Genomic DNA, 24,767 nt, shown 5'->3' on the forward strand with positions numbered 1-24,767 from the left:
TTGCAAAGTGTTTATACCAATTTATACTTCCGCCAAAATTGTATCTACTTCTTCTCCAACACTTTATCATTTTTATTTTAGCCATTGTGTTGGATGTTTAGTGATACTAAATTGTGGCTTTAGTTTGCATTTCTCTGGTAACTGTGAAGTTTAAAACGCATCTTTTCCAGTGCTTATTGGCCATTTGTGTGCTTACCTTGTGTGAAGTGCCTTTTCCACGTCTTACTCATTTTTCCTTTGGGTTGACCAGCTTTTTCTTACTGACTTGAAGAATTTCTTTATATATTATAAAAGTTTTTTATATATGGCATATATTACATATAATATTATCTATAATAGTAATATATAATAACTATGTATTTTTTGTAAATGTATTTTCCCACTCTTGGAGTTACCTTTTAACTCTGCTGGCCCTCTGTCTGAACCAGTCCCAGTTTTTCAGTCTTCTGTTTCTTCCCCAAATAAGCAAAAGCCTCAAGGGAAGACAAGCTATAGTTTATGAAATCACTTCTCTTTTAAAAGAATTCATCTTTTATTTATTTATTGGAGAAAGAGAGTTACCCATGCGCGTGGGCCCACCAGCAGGAGGGAGAAGCAGACTCCCTACTGAGTAGGGATCCTGACATGGGGCTTGATCCCAGGACCTTCAGGTCTTGACCTGTGCCAAAGGCAGACACTTAACTGACTGAGCCACCCAGACGTCCCTGAGCTCACTTCTTAGCACTTCTCTCTCCAGATTCTTACCCCTCCTGTTCTCATTGCTTCAGGAGCCCTCTGATGCTTTTGAACAGATGGAACTTCTTTTGTCTTTTATTAAAGTTTTCTAGTTCTTGGAAAGAGACTGTTCTAACCAGAAATGGAAATTTATATTCCCATGCCCACCGTTGTTCAGACTCCTTGTGGGACCTTGAAGCTCTGCATTAGCCAGGGCAAAAAAACAACTGAAAAAGAATTTAGAACAATATTCCTTCAGATTCGATCTATCATAAAATATAAACAAAATGAGTGATACATTTGGATTATTTTTTTAATTTATTGAAGGAAGATTACATAGCACAAGTTTAGTTGCTAGTCTCAGATTCCCTTAAGCCTGGGCTTCTGACCGGATAAGGTGCTTTTGTGCACAGAACCTAGAGAATCTCTGATAAACTTAGTGTAGAACCCTAGAAGTTAAGCTCTTGCATCTGGTCACCAATATGAAATTAAACACATAGAATCTCAGAGTCCTAGTTTTGTTTAAACAAATTACTTAAATGTAATGAATTTGAATTATTTATTGTAATGGTCAGCTTTTGCCTTCTGCCTTAGTTATAGGTATTGACATTTGTTTGTATTTCACTATGAGCTACCCTTATATCCTATATTCACAAGATGGTTTATGTTTTTTTTTAATAACAAGTTTAATTTCCAGTAATTACTATGAAGAAGTTTATCTCTAGGATTTGGAGAAAATAGTTTATACAATTTATAATGTTAATCTTTTGTTGCAACAATTAATACTTTATAAATTTCTGTTAAGCAAATTATATATTTTCTAATTATTAAGCATTGTATCTTTTAAAGAAAATATTTGTACTGAGGTTAATTTTTAACCTAGATATTAGCAGAAATATATTTTAAATATTAATTTACATTAATATGTTAAAAAGTAATGTCATTTAAGATTATTAAGAAAGTAATAAACCTTGGCACTGTGATTATATGTGGTCTACATATGTTGATTAAAAATCATACAGGTTCACTCTTCATTTGACAAAAGCAATAAAATACTTTTTTCTCAATACAGGAAAAAATTATTCCGTATTTATTAAGATTGAGACAAATTAAGGATGAAACTCTTCAGGCTGCGGTTAGAGAAATTTTGGCCTTAATTGGCTATGTGGATCCTGTGAAAGGAAGAGGAATCCGAATTCTTACAATTGATGGCGGAGGAACAAGGTAAAGCTAGAAAAATGATTTTTTAAATCCTGTAGATCCAGTTCAGCCAGAAATTTTTTTAACTGATTCTGTGTAATTAGAATAGCTATATCATTGTAAAACCAAATGTTTAAAATAAAACATGAAATAGTTTTTCTTAATTTATTATTTTATCCATTTGAGAGCTTCTTTGTTTTTTTTTTTTAAATTTCATTTAGAGTGAGCATGAGTGGGGGGAGGGGCAGAGGGAAAGGGAGGAAGAGAATCTCAAGCAGGAGCCATGCTCAGCGTGGAGCCAGATATGGGGGCTGGTTCCCAGGACCCTGAGATCATGACCTGAGGTGAAATAGAGTCAGCTGCTTAACCAGCTGAGCTGCTCAGGCGCCGCAAGGGCTTCTGCAGCATATACCTGAATTTGCTTTTATTTTAATTTGACCTAGTATTTATTTCAGTTTGGTCTCTTCAGACCTTCTTGTTAGTTTAGGACAGTATATTAACCATGACTTAAAAAATCTTGGCAATGTTTTGTAACATTGGCTTTCTTTAATTATATTTATCTTACTGGTGTTTATCAGTCAGCTAGTCACTTAATAAAGAGATTGTTATAAAAGGAGTCTGTATCAGTAACTTTCTGAGTCCCCATGTCCTCAGCTGCAGATGCCAGTTCTGGTGCCACACTAGAGATATTTAGTGCATTCTTAGCTCAGAAGGAGGTAATTTCACCGTCGGACTCCATTCTTGCTGCTGGCAGTTCATGCGTGCTTCTTCTGATTAGTTTGTTGAGTTCCTCTTACTGCTTGTTGGTTAGATCCTTTGGTGTTAGCCTCCCCACCAACACCAGATATTCTAGCTTGGATTCTGGTTTCCTGCCTTCTCTGCTCTCATCTCTGAAATTGATAGTACATGCCCTGCCTGTTGTTCTTTGATTACTTTATCTCTCTGATTACATTCTCTGATACACCTGCTTTGGCAATTACTATCTTGTATGTCCAAGTACTATGCTTATTGTTTTGTTAAATTCTGAGCTCCTGTATGTCAGCCAGATTCTTTTCATTTTGACACCAATATCAGTAACGGTGTGAGTGATGAGGGAAAAAGCTATTTAACCATCTAGGCAGAAGACAATAAAATAATAACTTCAGATGGTAGCAGTGCGAAGCAGAAGGGAGGAAAAATATGCAAGAAAACTTTGAAGAAAAGGGGAATTGAATATAGAAGGAGATCAGGAGCCCTCCTAAATGGAGACCCCATGGATGCCTGGGGCAGAACTGCAGGGAAATGGGAGGAGGTGATTGGTATTGAGAAAGACAGTTCTGTTTTTGAACATGCTGAATAGAAGGCTTCACATAGCAGTATAGAAGTGCCAGTTTGGCAAATGAAGATTGAGTTCATTGAGGAGAGAAGAGTCTTAGGATAACTTTTGGATGTTTCTTATGGAAGTGAAATAACTGAAGAAGGTGAACATCATTCATTTGATAAAGTGGTAATGAACTAGAATCATTATAGTTTATAGAATTGGTTCAAAGTGATGGAAAGTAAGGAGAATGGGAATTAAATGAGTAAGGAATTTCACTGAGAAACAGGAGGAATTAAGATTAAGGAGGAATTAAGATCAGGACAGATGGAAAAGTTGGTATGATTTATGGAGTCAACTGTTGAGTACCTACTATATTCTTAACACTGATTTGGATCCGGGAATCAGTAAGCAAAACAGACAAAATCCAAGTCTTCATAGTACTAGCGTTCCAGAGGAGGAAAGAAGACAAAAAGAAAAGCAAAAATGTATTATTGAATAGTAAGGGGTGCTATGAAGAAAAAAAAGCAAAGTGGCAAAGAGTAAGTACTATTTTAGAGAATGATCATGATTATGACTTTTTTTTTCATTTTCAAAAAATAACTGAGATACTGACTTACTGTATTAGTTTCAGGTATACAACACAATGATTTGATACCTGTTTATTCTGTAGAATGATCACAATAAGTCTAGTTAACATCCATCACCACACAGAGTTAGTAACTTTTTTTCTGGAGTTGAGAACATTTAAGATTAACTCTTTTAGTAACTTTCAAATATGCAGTACAGTATTATTAACTGTGTTAGCATGTTGTACCTTACATCCCCTGGATGCATTTATTATATTATTTATTGTGTAACTGGATGTTTGTACCTTCTGATCTCTTCACCCACCCACCACCTTTGGCAATCACCTGTGACTGTGACTTCTTTTTGAAGAAGTAACATTTGAGTAGAATTCTGAAGGATCAGTCAGGAACATTCAACTATCTACTTAGTAGAGTGACGGATATGTTGAAAAGAGCTTTGGGACCAGTAAGTATTTGATGTTAGAGAATAGGAGTTTTGTTAGTCGTTCGGGGAGGAAATTGAAGTGAAGACATTTGGGAAAATCTAAAGGTGGGTTAGGATGAAGAGAGGTGTAGATAAGCAGTTCTCCACTGGAGGCGATTTTGCTACCTAGAGGACGTAGATCAGTGTCTGGAGGCATTCTTGGTTGTTGGAGCTGGGGGACCGCCACTTTGTGTTTAGTGAGAAGAGGACAATTAATGCTGAAACCCTACAAGGCACAGGATAGCCCTACAGCAAAGAGTTTTCCAGCCCGAAATGACCCTCTTGTTAAGCTGAGCAGTCTTGCTTGAGGGGAACATGAGAAAGCAGCCAGGATGGGAAGTTTGTGTTGAGAGAAGTAAGGTACGAGGGCTTGGGAGAATAAGAACCCATACCTTTTATTGCTTTTGTGTATGAAAGCCCTGTACAGTGTTAGGCAGAGAGAATCAACCTGGCAAGTGTATTTATTTCTGAATTTGACGTGAATTGATTTGTGAATACAGCATTTTAAAATAGTTTCCTACCTGATTATACAAGTAAAACTTGAAGGAGGGAAAAAAAAGAAATATAAAGAAAAGCAAACCAAAAAATTATAGCTCACAATTCCCAGACTTTTAATATTTTGACTTATTTCTTCAAATCTTTTTTTCTTGCCTATGTTTTATTTCTTTTTTATAAGATAATGGAGGTCACATTCTTAACAAAGTGTATTTATCCGGCATTATCTCTAATTCTTTATGTCTCACTTTGATTTCATAGTGTATCTCTTTGATAAGCCAGCTCACCTTCTTTTACTACCTCTCTTCAAAGCTACATTACTTCTTAAAATTTAAAAAAAAAGTCATTTTTGGTTTCTGCTTTAATATTAGAGTATTTGCTAGTGATTTTCTGTTAGTAGTATCAAAGCACACTTTGACACTCTACGTTGTATTTGGTGATGCCTAACTATAGCCAGGACCCTTCTGCTCCACATCTTGTATTAGGTTTAGAGCATTTCATTGTTTCTGTATATTCTCTCAGCGTTAAGAATTGTCCACACGTTACACACATCCTGAATTGGCATATACCTCCTGGCCTTTTTTCATTTTCCACATTTATCATTAAGCTCTTTTCTGCCTTTGGCTAGGATCCAAAAGTAAGCAAAGTCAGCTGCATAAAATAATGCATCCCTAATGGCAGGGCATTGTCTCGAAGTTGTTGAAAGTTTTAAAAGATGAATAATTAAAAGCTTAAAAGTATGACTAGTGAAATGCAGAAAACAAAAACGTGTAGAAGCATAAGCAGCCAACTTACACTGCAGAGAGAAGAAACTAATATACAGTGTTCCAGAACAGGTGAGAGCAGGTTTTAAGTTTTTTCCACAGTCCAGGGTGTTTAAAAGAATATCTTACATTCTCATCTTTACAGTCATGTTCAGAGAGATACTAGTATAAATTAAAACATGCTGCTGTGACACAGGTTTTATACCATTATTTAGATACTGGAGTTTTGAAAGTGATCTTAAAAGCAGGCCATTTTTACTGACATTAATTTGTATCATCAGTTTCCGTGTTAGCATATAAGCTAGAAAAGCAACTCGTAGGCTTGTTTTATTTAAGACTTAATTTCCTTGAAACAGGAATTTTCATTTTTCCTTTTTTTCTGTAGGGGTGTGGTTGCCCTTCAGACACTGAGAAAATTGGTTGAACTTACTCAGAAGCCAGTTCATCAGCTCTTTGATTACATCTGTGGTGTGAGCACGGGTAATTATCGTTAAACAGAAGTCCTGTGTCCCTGCCGTGTGCATTTAAAATCATGGTCATTCTCTGAAATAATGGGTATTTTATGTTTTGATGATGAGTAATCCTTTGATTGGCTTAATGAACTTTATGAAATGTTTGTGGGAATAAGTTACCATTCAGAAGTGGTGTTTTATTTTTTTGTTTTGTTTAGTTAAGTGTTTTTTGTTTTTTGGGTTTTTTTGCGAGAGAGCACACGGGCCTGTGCAAGTAGGGGTGAGGGACAGAGAGACAATCTCAAGCAGGCTCCCTGCTCAGCGTGGAGCCTGAGGCAAGTCTTCACCCTTTTGACCCTGAGATCAGGACCTGAGCCTCGCCAGAAATTGGACGCTTAATATTCTGAGCCACCCAGGTGCCCAGGAAATTGCTTCTTATATTATTTCTTACTTGATTAAAGCCAGAATTTAAATCGGTAAATGTGAGAATCTATGTGTTTAACAAAGTTTTTTTGAAGATTTTGTTTATTTATTTGACAGAGAACACAAGCAGGGGGAGTGGGAGAAGGAGAAGCAGGCTTCCCATTGAGCAGGGAGCCCGCTGCGGGACTCGATCCCAGGACGGTGGGATCATGACCTGAGCCAAAGGCAGACACTTAATAACTGTACCACCCAGCCACCCCATCTGCTTATCTTTATAGTAGCTCTACTTAAAAGGCAGTTAGTTTTTTGGCAAGTTATTTCTTGTGTTAATTAGAGATTTTCTGCAAATTGAAAAAAGTAATTTCTATTATAAATTAGTAAAGCCATTTAATTTATTTTAAAACCTAAGCTGTTTTCTTTTACTAGAATAAGACTGAGTATAATAAAATACATACAGTATTTAAAATACATCATGATAATGAGTTCCTGTTTTTCCTTTGTGGGCAATCTCTGAGTAAGCCCTGATGCTGTATAGATCTTTGCCCCCCTTCCCGCATCGGCAAAGCTTTCTCTCCTACATTTCTCCTTAGTTCAGGGTTAGACCAGTTAGGTACACTAGGTGGCAGTGTGTCCTACCAAGTGTAGCCAGGACATGAAATCAGCTATTTAAAAGGCTCTCCCAGAGACCTAATTTCTTTAATTATTTTAGTTCCCCCACCAACTCAAAGGAGTAGTTATTTTAGTGAATTAGTAAGTTGTCAAATATACTGTATTCTGTGACTGAGACTAAGGAATTAATTAAGGTTAGAAAGAACGTCATTGACCATGATATCTAAACTATGTGTTACTTAGTTTGATGTAAAAAAAAATCCTATATCTTAAAAATTAATCCTGTTCATCATTGGTTAATATTTATTTAGTCCTTATTGAGGCCAGTTAAAGTCCTTTGCATGTGTTCCCTATATAAGAACATTATAAATTTCAGTTACTATCTTTATTTTAGAGATGAAAAAATTGGGCTCTTAGAGGTTCCATAGTTGGTCCCCAGGTGGCACAGATCAGAGCTAGAATTTTAACCAGGTCTGTGACTCGGAAAGTCTTTTAAGTACTGTAATGTCGACACTGGTAAAAACCAAATATTCCTTCTTTCAGGTGCTATATTAGCATTCATGTTGGGATTGTTTCATATGCCTTTGGATGAATGTGAGGAACTTTACCGAAAATTAGGATCTGATGTGTTTTCACAAAATGTCATTGTTGGAACAGTCAAAATGAGCTGGAGCCATGCATTTTATGACAGTCAAACATGGGAAAATATTCTTAAGTAAGTTATTAGTTATGTTTTTTTAAAAATGTTTGATTCTATAAGTAATACATGCATATTATTTGAAAAATGACAAAAAATTAGAAATAATATTAAATTATTGATCCCAGTAATTAGAGTTGACCATTGTTAATATTTTGGTGTATAATTCCAGTCATTATTTTTTTTAAGTTCATGTGTGAGATTTTCATGTAGAAATTGCAATTGCCTTTTTAAAAAATTGAGACCGTATTATACATAGACACGCACCTGTTGTTTTTACTTAATGTATTAGTCTCTTTCGAGTCATTAACAGATATTCTTCTAAAACGTTAATGATTTTTAAACATTGTTTCCAGAATACTGTAAATACTCACTTTCCAAAAATACATATTGAAGCCTTTAAAATTACCCACAGTCTTATTCAGAGCTGTGGACTTTGCAATCAATGTATTTTCTTCTAGTCTTTTTCTAGACTGTATACATTTTCATACATACCTTTTTTAAAGATTTAGAAAGTATTTTACATTGATATTTATGAAATATAATAAAGGGTAGATCATCGCCTAATTTATACATACTACTGGTGTGTGAAATTCACTAATACTCTATTTGAGAATCATGAATATTGCTTGACAAAAAGTCACTAGAAACGTGGTTTTTTCTTATTGAGGCAAGTTGGTAAAAAAACAAATTCCTTATATCCAATACAGGGGAAAATACACATTTTTTTTAAGATTTTATTTATTTATTTGGCAGACAGAGATCACAAGTAGGCAGAGAAGCAGACAGAGAGAGAGAGAGGAGGAAGCAGGCTCCCCGCTGAGCAGAGAGCCCGATGTGAAACTCGATCCCATGACCCTGAAATCATGACCTGAGCAGAGGCTTCAACCCACTGAGCCACCCAGGCACCCAGAGACACATACTTTTAAGTCAGGAAAAAAATCTGCTCTGGAACAAAACTCCCTTATAATGGAATTGTGGAAATTGCTGCCCAAGGACAAGATCTGTAATGTTGCAGTTAATTCAGAGCCCAACACCGATGATTTAAAAAGCATTTTGTAGGAGTGATGAGTGGCTCTGTGTTGCTAGAGCAAGTTTAAAGTCTCAATGTCCTGATGTGGTTTTTAAATTACTCTGTTACTAGTCTACATACTTCTGTAGTTTTATCTCAACACAGCTCCTTTATCCCTCAGGAGGACCCTGAAAACAGCGGTTTATTCTGCCTCAGTGCCTTTCTTTACTCCTCAGACAGGGTCGAATGTGTTGCCTTGTCATCTTTTGGTGTCCTTCTCAAGCTGCACCTCATCTCTCTATTGCTTTATGTGCATTAATTGTACTATCAGGCACCTAGAGGAGATTTTTATATTTCTTTTTTGTCGTTCATAGTACTTTGAACAAAACCCTGAGCAAACAGTATTTGAATATTGTATGTTCCCCAATGTTAGGAGATATAGTCATTTTGATGTACTTTAATTTTCCTCCTTTAATAAAGGGATAGAATGGGATCCTCATTAATGATTGAAACAGCAAGAAATCCTACGTGTCCTAAGGTAAGTTTGGAGTCTTAAATATAATCCCAACTTGGAATTGAAGGTCAGGTGAAAGCACTTACTCTAAGAGATACATTTCTTAGGAACCTCTTTTAACAGATTTTATTGATCCCTTACTTTTTGGGCTATTTTATGAAGATGTAAGATGTGGTCATTCGACCTCTTCCCTCTGTCCAGTAGAAAGTGTAACTAAAGTTTAAGAACGTGAAAGACTAGGACTAAAACCAAGGTAGAATTATTTTATCATAAGGTTAATTAAATCCAGTGACACAAGAAAAATTACAGCTTTTCTTCCCCCAGACTTTTTTAAAAAAAATTTTATGTGTCTGTGAATATATTAGATTAACGTACAAAAGGAGTCCCAATTTTAAAAATGTTAATGCCACTAGAATTTGTCTTATATGGCTTCTCTTTTTATGTATTTTGTTTGAAACCCAGTTATCAGAGTATTGCTTGAGTTCTGTGTTCCTTAATAATACTTGTTACTTGATTAAGGAATAACATTTATGGATTTCAGAATCCCCTGTAGCTTATATTTATTCTTGGATAAGCTGTAACCTTGAAAGATCAAATATGGCTCCTTTTATTTCTCTTTCATTCTTGCTTGTTCAAATTTCATTCATTCTTTAGATATTAATTCTGAGCCCCATGTGTCAACACTGTGCCAGGCACTCTGGAGACCTTAGTAAATGCAGACATGGAGTTTAGAGTCCAGTAGGGCAAAGTAGGCATCTATCAGGTAATCACACAAACAAGATATAGTTTCGCTGAAATAAATGCTATGGAGTACAAAAACAGTTCTCTGAAAGCATGTATTTACAGGGACAGGAGGGAAGGCTATTCTGAGGGAAGGAGGTTTGAGATCTCAGTGTGCAGGCCAAAGAGTAGGAGCAGTGCTGGCAGAGGGAAGGACCTGTGCGGGAGGAGGCAGGGAGAGGCACAGGAACTGAGCGCCCTAGGAGACCAGAGCCTGAGCATTCAAGGGCGCCGTGCAAAATGGGACTGAAGTGGCAGGTGGATCAGACCAGCAGGGCCTTGGAGGCCAGGTTAATGAGATGCACACTTCGGAGAAGATCCCAGGATGTACTCTGTGCCTCTTGTTTTTTCCCCTGTATCTTCAAAGCTGTTTGTTTTTCAGTCGTGGGAGTGGCCAAATTTAAATAAAAGACTAGATAAATTAGGTATAAGGGAACTTTAGCCCCCTCAAAGAGTAATTCACTCGTTATGAATGGGTTTATCATGTTTTCCACATGATTCTTAATTCTGCCTGTCTATAGTCCAGTTAATAGAGAGACCCTCTGGATTTTGGTATATGACCAGCTCTTACCCATGGTGGCCTTTTGACACTCTGATCACTCATAGGATCTGGGGATATCTCCTTTGGTTTATTAAACAGCAAAGCTCACAAGCCCCTGGCAGGGCTCAACACAGAACCCCAGTAACTTTGGCCTCCTCCATACCTTTCAGCTTCTCTAAGTTTATATTGCGGGTCATTAACCAGTACAGCACATTTTACATTAATTCAGCTGACATCGATAAAGTCTGAGACCCAAGGTGGTCAATATTAGTTATTTTAATAAAAAATTACCCAGCTGCCAGTTATTAACTATGATAAGAAAGCCTCGGAGTTTGTTTGTTGTTAGATTCAGTTACTAAAGGCATGTTTTCAAAGAAAACAGAAGCAAAGACTAATTTGTAAATGATACTAGGCAAATAGTATATTTATTCTTCTCTGAGTAGTTTGTATTCATTGCTACTACTCTCACATCGATTATTATGTAAAGATTTGCAAATGTATGTCTTCCTAATGTCTTTTTAAATGGCTACTCAAATCATGTAGTCAATAATGTCTATTATTGTTGTCTTACCATCTGTTTCTCAAAATTGTCTCAGTCCTTGTATCTACTGTCCTGTAAAGAAATACCTAGTTAAATCTCATTCCCTTTACTTAACATCCTATTTATGTTACATTTATCTTGATGGGTAGCTGTAGATTGTTCACTCACACTACTAAACAATATTTAATTTTTTATAGATCCCAAATACTGCTGTTTACAGTGGGTATTGTTCACTTTTTACTTTACTAGGTAGCTGCAGTAAGTACCATAGTAAACAGAGGGATAACGCCAAAAGCTTTTGTGTTCAGGAACTATGGTCATTTTCCTGGAATCAACTCGCACTACTTGGGAGGCTGTCAGTATAAAATGTGGCAGGCCATTAGAGCCTCATCTGCTGCTCCTGGCTACTTTGCAGAGTATGCATTGGGAAATGATCTTCACCAGGTAAGTTGACTGTGACCTACCTTTTGAAAGTTTGTGATTAAAGAATCAGCAATCATTAAATGTCACAGAGGGATCAACTGAGACTTTCTTCTTGTTTACATGTGGCAAAAGATATCCCATACAAAATGTTTTTATTTGTAGTTTTTCTTAAATTAACAAGCCTTTTGCAAAGATTATTTTTGTATTTTATATAATGTGATTCATACCTAACTATGGTTTTATTGATGGAAAACATAGTATGTAGGATTGGCTGTCCAAATGTAATAAAAATTAAAACACGGCCCTAGAAAACACAGAATGCAATCTGTTTGACAGTTGGAGTGGACATATTTTGAAGGAGATTATATAAGAAAATAATCACAGTAAACACTCATTAAGTTAGCTCTGTACTGGACACTTATACAGTCCTTTGTATGCATTGTCTCATTTAATCATCACTGCTTATGGATCGGATAGAGTTATTCCCACTTTTAACCATGAGGTATTGGAGTCCTGAGAAAGGCTAAATAACTAGAATAGGATCATGGCTGTTAAGTGACAGGATTGGGATGCTACCTATAATTATACTGCTTCTAAATTTATGGCTAAATGATCTAAAAAGTTGAATATTATTTCTGGCAGTTTATTCCTTTTTTGTTATGTACACTTATTTATCATAAAGTTTTCATCGGTCAAGTTTTTCCATTATGAAATGTTAACTCGTAACTTTACAGTAAATGATAAAAAAGTCACTGAAGCTTTTGACCTGCTACTTCCAGAGTGTACGTTTTTATAGATGCTTAATTTTTATAATGCTATCCCACTTAAAATCAGTCTCATTCAGTATAGCTATTAATCTTAAGTCTCCCCTCTAGTCAGTGAAGTATTTGTGCTCTGTTTGGTATTTAAATATATGTTGAGAAGAAAACTATTTTGGCAAGGATTTTCAGATGTCATTCAAAAGCTCATACATAGATCTTCTATATGAACTACATATCAACTATATACTTTACATGTGTTAGTATTGTAATAGCTAAAACACTTCTATCACTTTTATTTTCTCCTATATTTTTTCTTATATGTTAGACATATTTTTAAATATTATGGGCAGCTATCCCATTTTTTCCTGTATTTCTAGAAGTAATATCATAATCTTTGTAGTCATGAGATTAACCTAGGTTTCCTTTTGTCTTTGGAGTCAATTCAGACCATTTCTTACTTTGTCAGATCAGTCATTGTTCAATTATGTAAGGCACTTCCCCTTCTCGCCTTTCTTTCCTTTCTTCCACCTACTCAAGGCAGAAAGTGCTAGCTGTAGAGTTTTTCTGACATAGATTTCAAGACTTACTGGTCAAATTAAAATTTTTATTTTAAAATGTACCTTGCTGTTTTTAACAAAAATTTCTGCATATTCTTATTCTTACCAGGTTGTAAATGGAGAAATAATTTAGTGTATTCAAAATAGTAGTTAAAGATTTATAACATATCTTTAAGATGGTTGTTGTGCTACAGAATTGCAGTTATGCCAAGTATTAATGAAAGTCTCAAATGATAAGTTACTGTATTTTAAGACCATATGCTCTCAGACTTCAAAAGAAGTTACTTCATTTGCTTTATATTCTTTCTCTAAGTAGAAATAGTTCTAAAGTTTAACTCAGTACATAATAACAAACCAAAGTAATTCTGTGGTTCTTTTTCCATTTCATTTAGACTAGTGATACTTCTTTTCATGCTTAGCCATTTTTATATTGATGACCATAATCTCTGAGTTTAGGTTTGAGCTACAGATTAAAATAATTTACTATATAAAGTTTATGTAAAAGAATATACTTTTATGTAAATCAGGGATTTCAGGAAGATTTGTACATCTAATTAATACTCACATGAAATCTAGATTCTAAGCAAACCTTTTTTTTTTTTTTAAGATTATTTATTTATTTGACAGACAGAGATCACAAGTAGGCAGAGAGGCAGGCAGAGAGAGGAGGAAGCAGGCTCCCTGCCGAGCAGAGAGCCCGATGCGGGGCTCGATCCCAGGACCCTGGGATCATGACCTGAGCCAAAGGCAGAGGCTTTAACCCACTGAGCCAGCCAGGCGCCCCGCAAACCTTATTTTTAAGAATATTTTTCTTACTGCATGTTCTCTTACAAACATGAGGAAGAAATAGGATATTTTTCTACTCACAAGATGCCATGAAAGATTGATTGGGATATTCTAACATGTGAAGGATCTTGATTGCTTAAAAAAAAAAATATTCGAGTGAAATTCCTTTCCAACCCTTCAGAAATTGTTAAGAAGTTTAAAACTAAAATATGGTACTTACTTATTATGATCCTCTTATCTTAAGCTCTTCGAATAATTATATTGAGTTATTTCGAGACTGATTTTTAAAATCTCTTTTAACTGTCATGTCTGACATATGTTTTAACGTGAGTTACTTCACATTCTTTTGGAACCATGTAGAGTATAAATTTAGACTAATACTCTGAGCAGTTATTGAAAGCAGTGCCATAATTAAGAGATGTGAGAAGGTAGACGTGTAGATCTCATTTGCCTTTGCCTATAAAGAGAAGAACGTTATTACAGTATTTACCAGGTTTATTACATGCCCTAGAAAATTGTAAAGTGAGAAGAATTCTTTTTGAGTAGCTTTCCAAGTATTACTTATTTCCCCCTGCCCAAGTAGCATCATGTTTATCTTGAAATTGTACGTTTTACACAAAGTTAATCCTTCTTTCTCTCTTTAATAGTTTCATTGATATATAATTGACATACCAAAAACTGGGCATATTTGATGTATACGGTTTGATGAGTTTGGACATATGCCTGTCCCTTCTCTCTGATACTTTTCCATCTCCACCTCCAAAATTAAATCATTCATTCTCTGCCTTTGGAGAAAGAGCCTGATAAGTTAATTTGCACTAAAGGTTTGATGACAGATTCTCATCTGTTATATTTCCTAGGCCTTATTTACATTTTGAAAGGTTATATCCAGAACTCAGAAAACATTAACCTAAGAGGAATTATATTTCATATAAACGTTCCAGGTAAATAGTGTTTTCAGTAGAAAGAACCTGACTAGCACCTGGCAAATGATGCTTTTGCCAAGCCACAACTATTAAATTTCAGTATAGCTGGTCAAAAATGGAGTGACTGCTTGCTCAGTACCAGGCAGTGTTAACTGGGAGGAATATAAAGGTTTTAATAAGTGCCAGCTTATTGTTTGTGTTTCCTGGATCCTACCCTCAAATAGCTAAAACTAGAAGAATATAAGCAGAGTTATATAGTAAGATGATAAATTCAGTAATATGGAGGCTCCTTAAGAAGCTAAAAATAAAACTACTCTTTGACCCAGCAGTTGCACTACTAGGTATTTATCTAAAGGATACAAACATTGATCCAAAGGGGCACATTCATCCCAGTATTTGTACCATCAGTGTCCACAGTAGCCAAAATACAGGAAGAGCCCAGAAGTCCATCAACAGGTGAATGGATAAAGAAGATGTGTGTGTATGTGCGCGTGTGCACACACACACTATGGAATATTACTCAGCCATCAAAAAGAATGCCATCTTTTTTTTTAAGATTTTGTTTATTTATTTGAGAGAGAGAGGTCACAAGTAGGCAGAGAGGCAGGCAGAGAGAAAGGGGAAGCAGGCTCCCCACTGAGCAAAGAGCCCTATGTGGGGCTGGATCCCAGGACTCTGGGATCATGACCTGAGCTGAAGGTAGAGGCTTGACCCACTGAGCCACCCAGGCACCCCAAAAAAAATGACATCTTGCCATTTGTAACAACATGGATAGAATTAGATGGTATTATGCTAAGTGAAACAAATCAGAGAAAGACAAAGACCATATGATTTCACTCAATATGGAATTTAAGAAACAAAACAGATGAACATAGGGGGAGGGAAGGAAAAATAAAATAAGAAGAGAGACAAAACATAAGAGATTCCTAACTATAGAGAACAAACTGAGGGTTGATTAAGGGGAGGTGGGTGGGGAATGGGCTAACTGGGTGATGGGTATTAAGGAGGGCATTTGTGATGGGTGCTGAGTGTTATATGCAACTGATGAATCACTTAATTGTACCCCTGAACTTAGTACTGTACTATATGTGAACTAACTTGAACTTAAATAAAATCTTGAAAAAATAAATTCAGCAATGAAAATATGCATAGAGTTAAGAAGTAGTACAGAAGATGTGGCTTACTCTATTAGGATTGGCTTTACAAAGACATTTCACACCAGTTGAGATCTAAAGAATGGATTGTTAGGTAGGATAGAAACGGGATTAGGGTGATAAAAACATTTTGGAAATAAAGGCTATGGTTGTAAAGCATTCTGAATGTAACTAATGCCACTGAATTGTAACCTTCAAAATGCTTAAAAGGGCCAATTTTATGTTTTGTATATTTTACCATAATAAAAAAAAAGAATTTTTTTAAAAAGTCATAACTGGGATGAGAGGATAAGGAGAAGTTCACACTGTGCAAGGGTTATTTTCTCTGGTAGGTACTGTATGATTTGAAATGATTAAATATTAAAAGCCACCAAAAGTATCCAAATTTTAGGCTATAAAGTACATGTGTAATGTACTACTATTAAAACAGAATTCTGTGTATACCTCTGAGAGGTAAATAGCAAATTATTCAATCAGTTCATTTTTTAAGTCTGTTTTACCACAGTATCTAGCAGTGGGCCTGGCAAAACCGAATACACACTAAGTAGATAGTGAATATGAACACCTGTGTGAAGGGAACACCATGGCCGCACCATTACACTGATGACTTCCTGATAGGAGAGGCCTGGACAGGAGTGGACTAAGTAGAAGGGAGCTCCAGGGACAGTGTGCCTTTCCACACACCGGAGTGAGCACCAAAAATCTTAACTTCCATACTTGATGGAAAGCAGTAAAGTTTAAGGAACAGGAATTTACTGCCATGGCTATTAAAACCATGGGAAGCCTGACAGCTTTTTAACTTGGGAGTGATTTTACTATTCTCAATTCTTGCTAAACTTCTTTTGCCCTTATCTTATCTTATCTTCCCTGTTTGACTCTTCTGATACTTCTTGATAGGCTTTTCTATAAAATAGTGTAGCAGTGTTCCATCTAAAATAGCAGGATGGTTGAACGTTATTATATAGAGTACAACTATGGAATTTAAGATAACAAGTAATTTTGGGTGCATGGCTGGCTCAGTTAGGGGAACATCAGACTCTGGGTTCGAGCCCTGCATTGGATGCAGAGATTACTTAAAATGTTAAAAAAGTTTTTTTAAGATAAAAGCTTTAAAAGTGGCAACTTTCTTGCTGAATTAGAAATTAAATGATACCTCTGTTATGTAATGGGTATCATTCTAATGTCCTGTTAATTGAAAACAAAAGATGAAGTTGGAAGGATTAAATTAAAATTAAATTAGAAACCTTTAGAAAATAATTATTACTACCTACATTCAAGGAATCCTAGTAGGGTTTTACATAGTTAAACAGTACAAGTAGCCCATGTAAGACTTTCAACAGATACATAAAGATAACAGAATTTAAAAATAGTTCCTTTCAACTGGTGAATGATAAACTGATACATCCAAGTAGTTAAATATTACTCAGCAATAAAAAGGAGTGAACTACTAGGCTGTCCAATGACATGGATGGATCTCAGAAGCATTATTCTAGATGAAAGAAACCAAATTCAGAAGATACATACTGTATGATTCCATGTATCTTGATAACAAGAGTTAATGTGTGACCTTGGGGAGTAGATAGAAGAATGGTTTTTGAAGATGACTTGTCGGTGGCAAGGAAGCTCAGAGATTTGAACGGCATTATTGAATGCAACAGAAGCACAGTGGAATTTTGAATTGACATGAGGTTAGCCTCTATTTGTTTTCTGAGGAGAGTGGGCCTGGTACCTCTAAAAACACTAAAAAACAGCCCACATTCCACAGTGATCATTTCCAGCAGATATAGCCTCAGTCCATCTGCTTCAAGCTCAGCGCACAAGGATAGCAGTCCCTAAAGCCATAGTCACTGCCTGCTCTTCGGCCTGCCATTGAGTAGATGGACATTTAAGTTTTTAATGAATGAACTGAAATTGTCTGCTAAGGGGGCGCCTGCGTGGCTCAGTGGGTTAAAGTCTCTGCTTTTGGCTCAGGTCATGATCCCAGGGTCCTGGGATCAAACCCCACATCGGGCTCTCTGCTCAGCAGGGAGCCTGCTTCCCTTCCTCTCTCTGCCTGCCTCTCTGCCTACTTGTGATCTCTGTCAAATAAATAAATAAAATCTTTAAAAAAAAAAAAAGAAATGAAATTGTCTGCTAGGTGTCAGAGACGCTTCACTTCTCACAGTGTTAACTTGCATTGTGATGTGTTTTTAGTTTAGGATTCTGATCTTTGTTGTATCCTCCATGCTACTTTGAGTTTAGGAGTGATTGAACTCTATTACTGTGGCATTTAGCTGTTTTACTAAGATGTACACTGAAAATTAAGTCTCTTGGATCTAATAAAGAGAAGTATGAAGTATAATGCTAGCATGTGTGCTGCTGTGTCCTCATTCTGCTTCTGATACACATTTCCCTCTTCCTGAGTCTAGACAAGGGACACCTACTGCCAGTCAGGTGGCAGATGACACGAACCCAGGGCTCCCGTCGTTTCTTGTATCTCAGGCCTGGGGCCAGTCACAGGCCATCTGTGTGCAGTCTTCTAGGTCTCAGAGACCATACCAACTTAAGCCTATCTCAGCCACAGAGGGACTTCATGAAAAGAGCTAAAGACCTGAAATATGGTGGACCTATCAATAAATGGGCCCCCATTGACAAGAGTTGTCTTTTGAAAGAATAGCTTTTTCTCATGAAACTCACAAACATGGAAACAGGAACCACGTTCTTTTGAAGAGTTGTAGTTAGAGAGCGATGGAGATCACACTTCAGGGGAAGGTGGAGGTTAGATTGGAAATGGCAGCAAACAACCCACCCAAAAATGGAGAATAGAGCAAGCAGTGAAAACGTGTGACAAGACAGTTTCTCTGAGAATCCACACAGCCTTTGTATCTCTGTTAGCCTAGAGGCATCATAAGCTGCACATTGGGGATGAATGCCATAGGCATATGATAACTTTGGCTTTTGGTCTTTTTAGAAGGAGTAACTTTCTAACAGTTTGTAGCTTTTCAAGATTGAATGGCTGTGCTAATACCAAGTGAGGTTTATCCCAGCAATGTAAGGCTAGTTGTGTACTTTTATTCTGCTACAGTTTAGCAGTATTTGCTTATTTTATCCTTCTTTCCTCCTGAAGTCTTCAAAATAAGTAATTATTTATAATAAATGCTTGGAAATACAAAGTTTGCCTACTTCATTTAGATTATATCTGCATTATAATGAATGCGATACTTTGAAATTGTATTGTTGATAAAGTTGCAGTTAAATTTGTTGAATTATTTGGTTATATTCGACTTGTGAATGAAGAGCTAGTTTTAATTGTTTGGTAGAACCACAGTTGTTCTGTTAGGTTTTATATAGAATCTATAGTAACCACTAAACAAGGATAACATCTTTTAAAAATAACTGTTCAGGGGCGTCTGGGTGGCTCAGTGGTTTAAAGCCTCTGCCTTCGGCTCAGGTCATGATCCCAGGTTCCTGGGATCGAGCCCCGCATCGGGCTCTCTGCTCAGTGGGGAGCCTGCTTCCCTCTCTCTGCCTGCCTCTCTGCCTGCTTGTGATCTCTGTCTGTCAAATAAATAAATAAAATCTTTAAAAAAAAAAAAAAAACTTTGTTCATTTTAGTAGTTTTAAGAAGAATATCCAAAGCAATCAAAGAAGTTAAAATAATTTCCATAATAGGAAAAGAGATCTTAATGAGGTCAGTGAGCTTTCACAGTACACTTTTTTAAAGTTATAGTATATAAAAGAAATTCACTTTGAAGGAACTTCTTGTCTTCAAATCATTTTTTCAGTTTACTACATTGTTAAGCTCTCCTTGTGAGTACATTTCAGCCTGTTCAAAATACAATTTTTGCCTTCATATTTATAAAATAGAATTTTACTTTTAAGAGTTCTGCACCATATTTTCTTGACTTGTATTTTGCAGGATGGAGGTTTGCTTCTGAATAACCCTTCGGCACTAGCAATGCATGAGTGTAAGTGTCTTTGGCCCGACGTCCCGTTGGAGTGCATAGTGTCCCTGGGCACTGGGCGTTACGAGAGTGATGTGAGGAACTCCGTGACTTACACAAGCTTGAAGACCAAACTGTCTAATGTTATCAACAGTGCCACAGATACAGAAGGTCAGTCCATCTGTTTGCTACCTTAAAGCACTTTAACTTCCAGAGTTCAGTGTTTGGTAGCTTATGCTGGATGCTGCCTACGAAAGAGTATGTTATGTCTGTCTAGGGAGCTCAGGAAGCAGAGGGGAGCAAATCTTTTGTTGTTTTCATGTCTCCTCACTCATTTCTTCTAAGGGACCCCAGAACAGAGACTTTCCTTCCTCTATGTGCTAGTACTCCCGTGCCTGGGTGTACAGTTGGAGAAGCTGATTAGCACAAAGGTTCAGTTGGAGACTTAAAATATACATCAAATTTTGTTTTTATCCTGCTCAGAGCCTCTAGGCTTCCCATCACATGTAGAACAAAATCCAAAAGCCTCATTCACTGAAATTTAGTAGGCCCTTTGAGACCTAGCCTTTGAATACATCTCCTCCCCCATTCCTCACACATGTCCCTCACACAGACTGAGGTGGCCCTCAGTCTGGTCCAGAATCCCCTTGCCTTGGGCGCTCTGCGGTTGCTGTGCTGTCTCCGGGTGAGGTCTTCCTTCCCTCGGATTCACACTTGATTCACTCCCCTTTTTCATTCAGGCCTCTGCTCAGATGTCACTTTCTCAGAAAGGCCTTTCCTGATTCCTTTCTGTCCCCCTCACTATGTCATTCTACCCTCTTACCCTGCTTCTTCCTCTTTTTTTTTTTTTTTTTTGACTTAGAGCATTTCTCTCATCACGTGGCTGTGTATCACACATTTGCTTGTTTCGTTGCTTATTATCTCTCTATCCCACAAGAATGTAAGGTGGGAGGCTGTCCAGGCTGTGTTGACTGTGATGCCTGCACATAGTACACAGTCAATGAGTATTTATCCAATATTTTGGCCTTGAAGTCTAGAACTCCTTATTTTGTTACTTTATTTTTAAGTCTTATGTGAAATCTGTTACTCAGTTCTTAAAAAGAATTGTTACCACTTACCAACCCCTTACTTCTGAATCTCATTCTTTTCATTCTTTTCATATCATTGTGTTACTAGCCAGGTCTTTAGTCTACATGAGAGTCTTAAACTCCCCACTCCCCACTGAGGACTTTTATTTAGTAAGCGACAACCCAAAAGAAGCTTGTATACTGGATTTTTCACTATCTGAAATTTTATTGTCAAAATCAACAAAATACTCTGTTTTCTTATTTTCCCATCACATTTTTATTTTATTAGGTCACCGCCCAAATGCATTTGACTTAAACCTAGAATACTAAACTTCTGAATGTCTGCAGTGAAGTAAATGCCTATGGCATCATAAAACAGTTTTCTTAAAGATGATGTGACATTGCCTCTGTGATATATGTGGCATATTTTTATGTACATGCAGGTGAATAGTTAAAATTGAGTAGTGCTTCATCTGTGACTTAAAAAGAGGAAAAGAGGGCCACCTGGGTGGCTAAGTCAGTTAATCATTCGACTCTTGATTTCAGCTCAGGTCACGATCTCAGGGTCGTAATATCAAGCCTGCCGAACATGGAGCCTGCTTTAAGATTCTCTCTCCCTCTGCCTCTCCCCCACTTGTGCATGCTCTCTCTTTCTCTCTTAAAAAAAAATTGTAAAAGAAAACTTCTTACTATTTTTCATTAAACTGTGGAATTAACACCATCTTTACCAGGAAGCATATTTCTAGGGGCACCTGGATGGCTCCCAGTCAATTCTGGAGTCCTAGGATCGAGCCCCGCATCAGGTTCCCTGCTCAGCCAGGGAGTCTGCTTCTCCTTCTGCCCCTCACCCTGCTCATGCTCTCTCTCTCAAGTAAATAAATAAAATCTTTTAAAAAGTTTTTTGGAAAAGCATATTTCTAGATCTGTACAGTATTCTTATTTTAAGCAATCTGCTGAGAAAAAGAAAGCTTTAATCAGCCAGTCTCAAAATGCTTGTATATATATCTGCTGCACATCATCTGATGGGCTAATTTAAAATTTTTCAAGAAACAAGTAATGCTGTTTCCGTAACTTACACCCTTGTTAATGAAGAGCTTGAGGGAAACACATGTAATTGCTGATACTAGATGGTTGTTGACCCATAAAAACTGTAATTTCATTTAGCTCAATCTAATGCATTATCAGTTGCTAAATAAACGGTGAAGAGTTGCAGATGATTAACATTATGAATTAAGAGGAGGAATAAGAAAATGAAACTAGGTTATTGTAAACAGTTAGACTAGGGGCGGCTGGGTGACTCAGTCAGTTAAGCGTCTGCCTTCAGCTCAGGTCATGATTCCAGGGTCCTAGGATCAAGCCCTGGCGTGGGCTCCCTGCTGAGCTGGGAGCCTTCTTGCTCTCCCTCTGCCTGCTGCTCCCCTTGGTTGTGCTCTCCCCCTCTTTCTCTCTGTCAGGTGTACAAAAATCTTAACAAAACAAAACACCAAAGTAGACTTGGTATAGGTCTTAAAGGATAATAGGGTTTAGAGATTTTAAAAGAGGGTTAAGACTGCCACTTCTGACCATGATAAAATAATAGAGGCCATATATTTCTCCCACCTGAAACCATTAGCAAACAACAGAACAGTGGCTTTCAGCCATTAGATGAGGTGGCATGGGTTCATGATCTCTGCGAGAAGGAAAATCAATGAAGTAATCCCTGCGATTGCCCCGCTTGCTACCTGAAAAAAAGGTTTCTAGGTGGTAGCAAAGAAGGGGTAGACCCAAAAAAGCGGATAGGATACAGAGTTGGAGTTCATGGAGGCCCAGGAAACTGAAATTTGTGGGCAAAATACTACAGAAGAGGCAGCTTCACAGAGAGAGTGCTCCAGAGACATGTAGGGGAGTCCCCTGGAGTACTGATATGTGCATGCGTGTGAGGAAGCTCTCCAAGGCAGGGCCAAGAACCACCAGGAAGAATTAGACACAGCTCTTCTTGGAGCTCACACAGGAGCCAAAGTAGCTCAGGTTTTTATCAAGTAGGTTAGAAGGACCTGGTAATACGCGAGATGTGCAGAGGAGTTCTCAAAAGAGTATTGTCTCAGTGGCAGCATCAGATTAGTTCCGGAGTGAGGGCTGCTTAGGATCCACTCTCACACTGCTTAAAAGTAGCCCTCAAAAAGATGGAATTAAATCCAGTTAACAGCATCCATTGTTAGAATAAAGTCAAGATTAAAAGGGATACAGCAAATTCTAGCACAGAAAAATAACAAAAATTCACAATGTTTGGTGTCCAGTACAAAATTACCAGGCATACAAAGAAGCAAGAAAAGACACCCTTCACCAGGAGAAAACCCAGTCAGTGGGAACAGACCTAGCTATGAAACAGATGATAGGCAATTAGCAAAGACATTACAGTAACTATTAAAAACATACTTGACATGTTTACTGGGCTGGAGGAAGACTGGAATATGATAAGGAGAGAAATGAATGATACAAAAGAGGCCCAAATCAAACCTCTAGAGGTGAAGAATACACTGTTAGAAATGAAAAATAAAGCTGTAAGATTAATAGCAATTCTGCATAAAAACTTGCATAAAATAGAAGGGTAAATACATCCCAGGTCATTCTATCAGGCCAATGTTACTCTGACACCAGAACCAGAGGAGAAAAATTATAAAATGCATAAAAATACTAATTCCCTATTAGTTTCCCCATGCTGAAATCCTTAAAATATGCTAATAAATTGAATTCAGCAGTCTATTAAAAGGAGAACAGAGTATACCAAGTAGCATTCATCCCAAGAATACAGGATTGGTTTAACATATTAAAAATTAACAAAATTTACATGTTAATTTAAGACCAAAAAATGAAAATTTTGTGGCAACAATAGATGAAGAAAAGACATCTGACAGAACTTGACATCCATTCATGATGAAAACTCACAGTAAGTTAGGAACAGAAGGGAACTTCCTCAGCCCAACAGAGGGCATCTATTCAGACAAACAAAACCCCTAGAGCTGGCATTATATTTGATGATGAAAGACCGAAAACTTTCTGTTTTAAGATCAGAAGCAGAGTAATATGTGTCTCATCATTTCCAGTCAGCATTGTACTGGAGATCCTTTCCAGTATAGCAAGGCACTGAAAGGAAATAAAAGGCAGCTAGATTAGAAAGGAAATAAATATTTATAGGTAACACCATTGTCTACGTTGACAGTCTATTAAAAAGTTCCTAGAACTAACAGGTGAGTTCAGCAAAGTTGGAGAATACAAGGTCAGTAAAACTCAATTGTATATCTGAATACTAGCAGTTGGAAATTGAAACTAAATATATACAAAGATAGATAAATATCATTTATAATAGCACAAGAATGTTAAACACTGAAAGAATTACTTGTTTTAAATTACGTGCAAGACCCGAACAGTAAAAACTATAAAACATTCCTGGAAGAAATTAAGAAGTTCTGAATAAATCAGTAGATATACCATGCTCATGAATTGGAAATCTAATGGGTTTTAGTGGCACATCACAAATTGATCTGTAGACACCATGCAATTGCTGTAAAAATCCAGATAGCCTTTTTCTGGGGTAGAGATTTAACAAGATGGCTGTAAAGTTTATATGGATATGCAAAGGACCTATAAAAAACAAAACAATTTTGAAAAAGAACAAAGTTGGAGTACTTATACTTTCTGATCTTGAGACTATAAAACTGCAGTAAGCAAAGGACTGTGGTATTTGCATAAAGATAGACATGTAGATCAGTGCTGCATAATAGTACAGAAATTGATCCATACATGTAGGCTCAAAATATTTTTGACAAGGTAACTCAATGGGAAGGGATAGTCTTTCCAACCAATAGTACAGGGACAATGAGGTAACTATATTCAAAAAGTGAGCCTTGACCCTTCACACCATATACAAAAATTAATCTGAAATGGATCATAGACTTAAATAAAAGAGTTAAAACTGTAAAACTTCCAGAAGAATGCCCTGAGAAAATCTTAATGACTTGGGTGAGGTAAAGATTTTTTAGATAGGACACAAAAAGCATGAACCAAAAAAGAAAAAATAGATAAATTAGACTTTACCAGA

At 36.8% G+C, this 24,767-nt stretch overlaps 1 protein-coding gene across 2 annotated transcripts in view; it reads left to right on the forward strand.

The window, feature by feature from the left end:
• The window catches only part of PNPLA8 (patatin like domain 8, phospholipase A2), a 40,016-nt gene that overhangs the window by 12,669 nt on the left and 2,580 nt on the right, over positions 1–24,767 (forward strand). For both annotated transcript variants that reach the window (XM_080818591.1, XM_080818590.1), the window contains exons 4-9: positions 1,787–1,938; positions 5,909–6,003; positions 7,551–7,722; positions 9,197–9,254; positions 11,342–11,536; positions 19,598–19,793. In XM_080818591.1, coding sequence (XP_080674717.1) covers positions 1,787–1,938; positions 5,909–6,003; positions 7,551–7,722; positions 9,197–9,254; positions 11,342–11,536; positions 19,598–19,793 — 868 coding nt within the window. The remainder of the gene's footprint in view (positions 1–1,786; positions 1,939–5,908; positions 6,004–7,550; positions 7,723–9,196; positions 9,255–11,341; positions 11,537–19,597; positions 19,794–24,767) is intronic.

The sequence above is a fragment of the Martes martes genome (assembly GCF_963455335.1).
Source record: "Martes martes genome assembly, chromosome: 11".
Taxonomy (NCBI): domain Eukaryota; kingdom Metazoa; phylum Chordata; class Mammalia; order Carnivora; family Mustelidae; genus Martes; species Martes martes.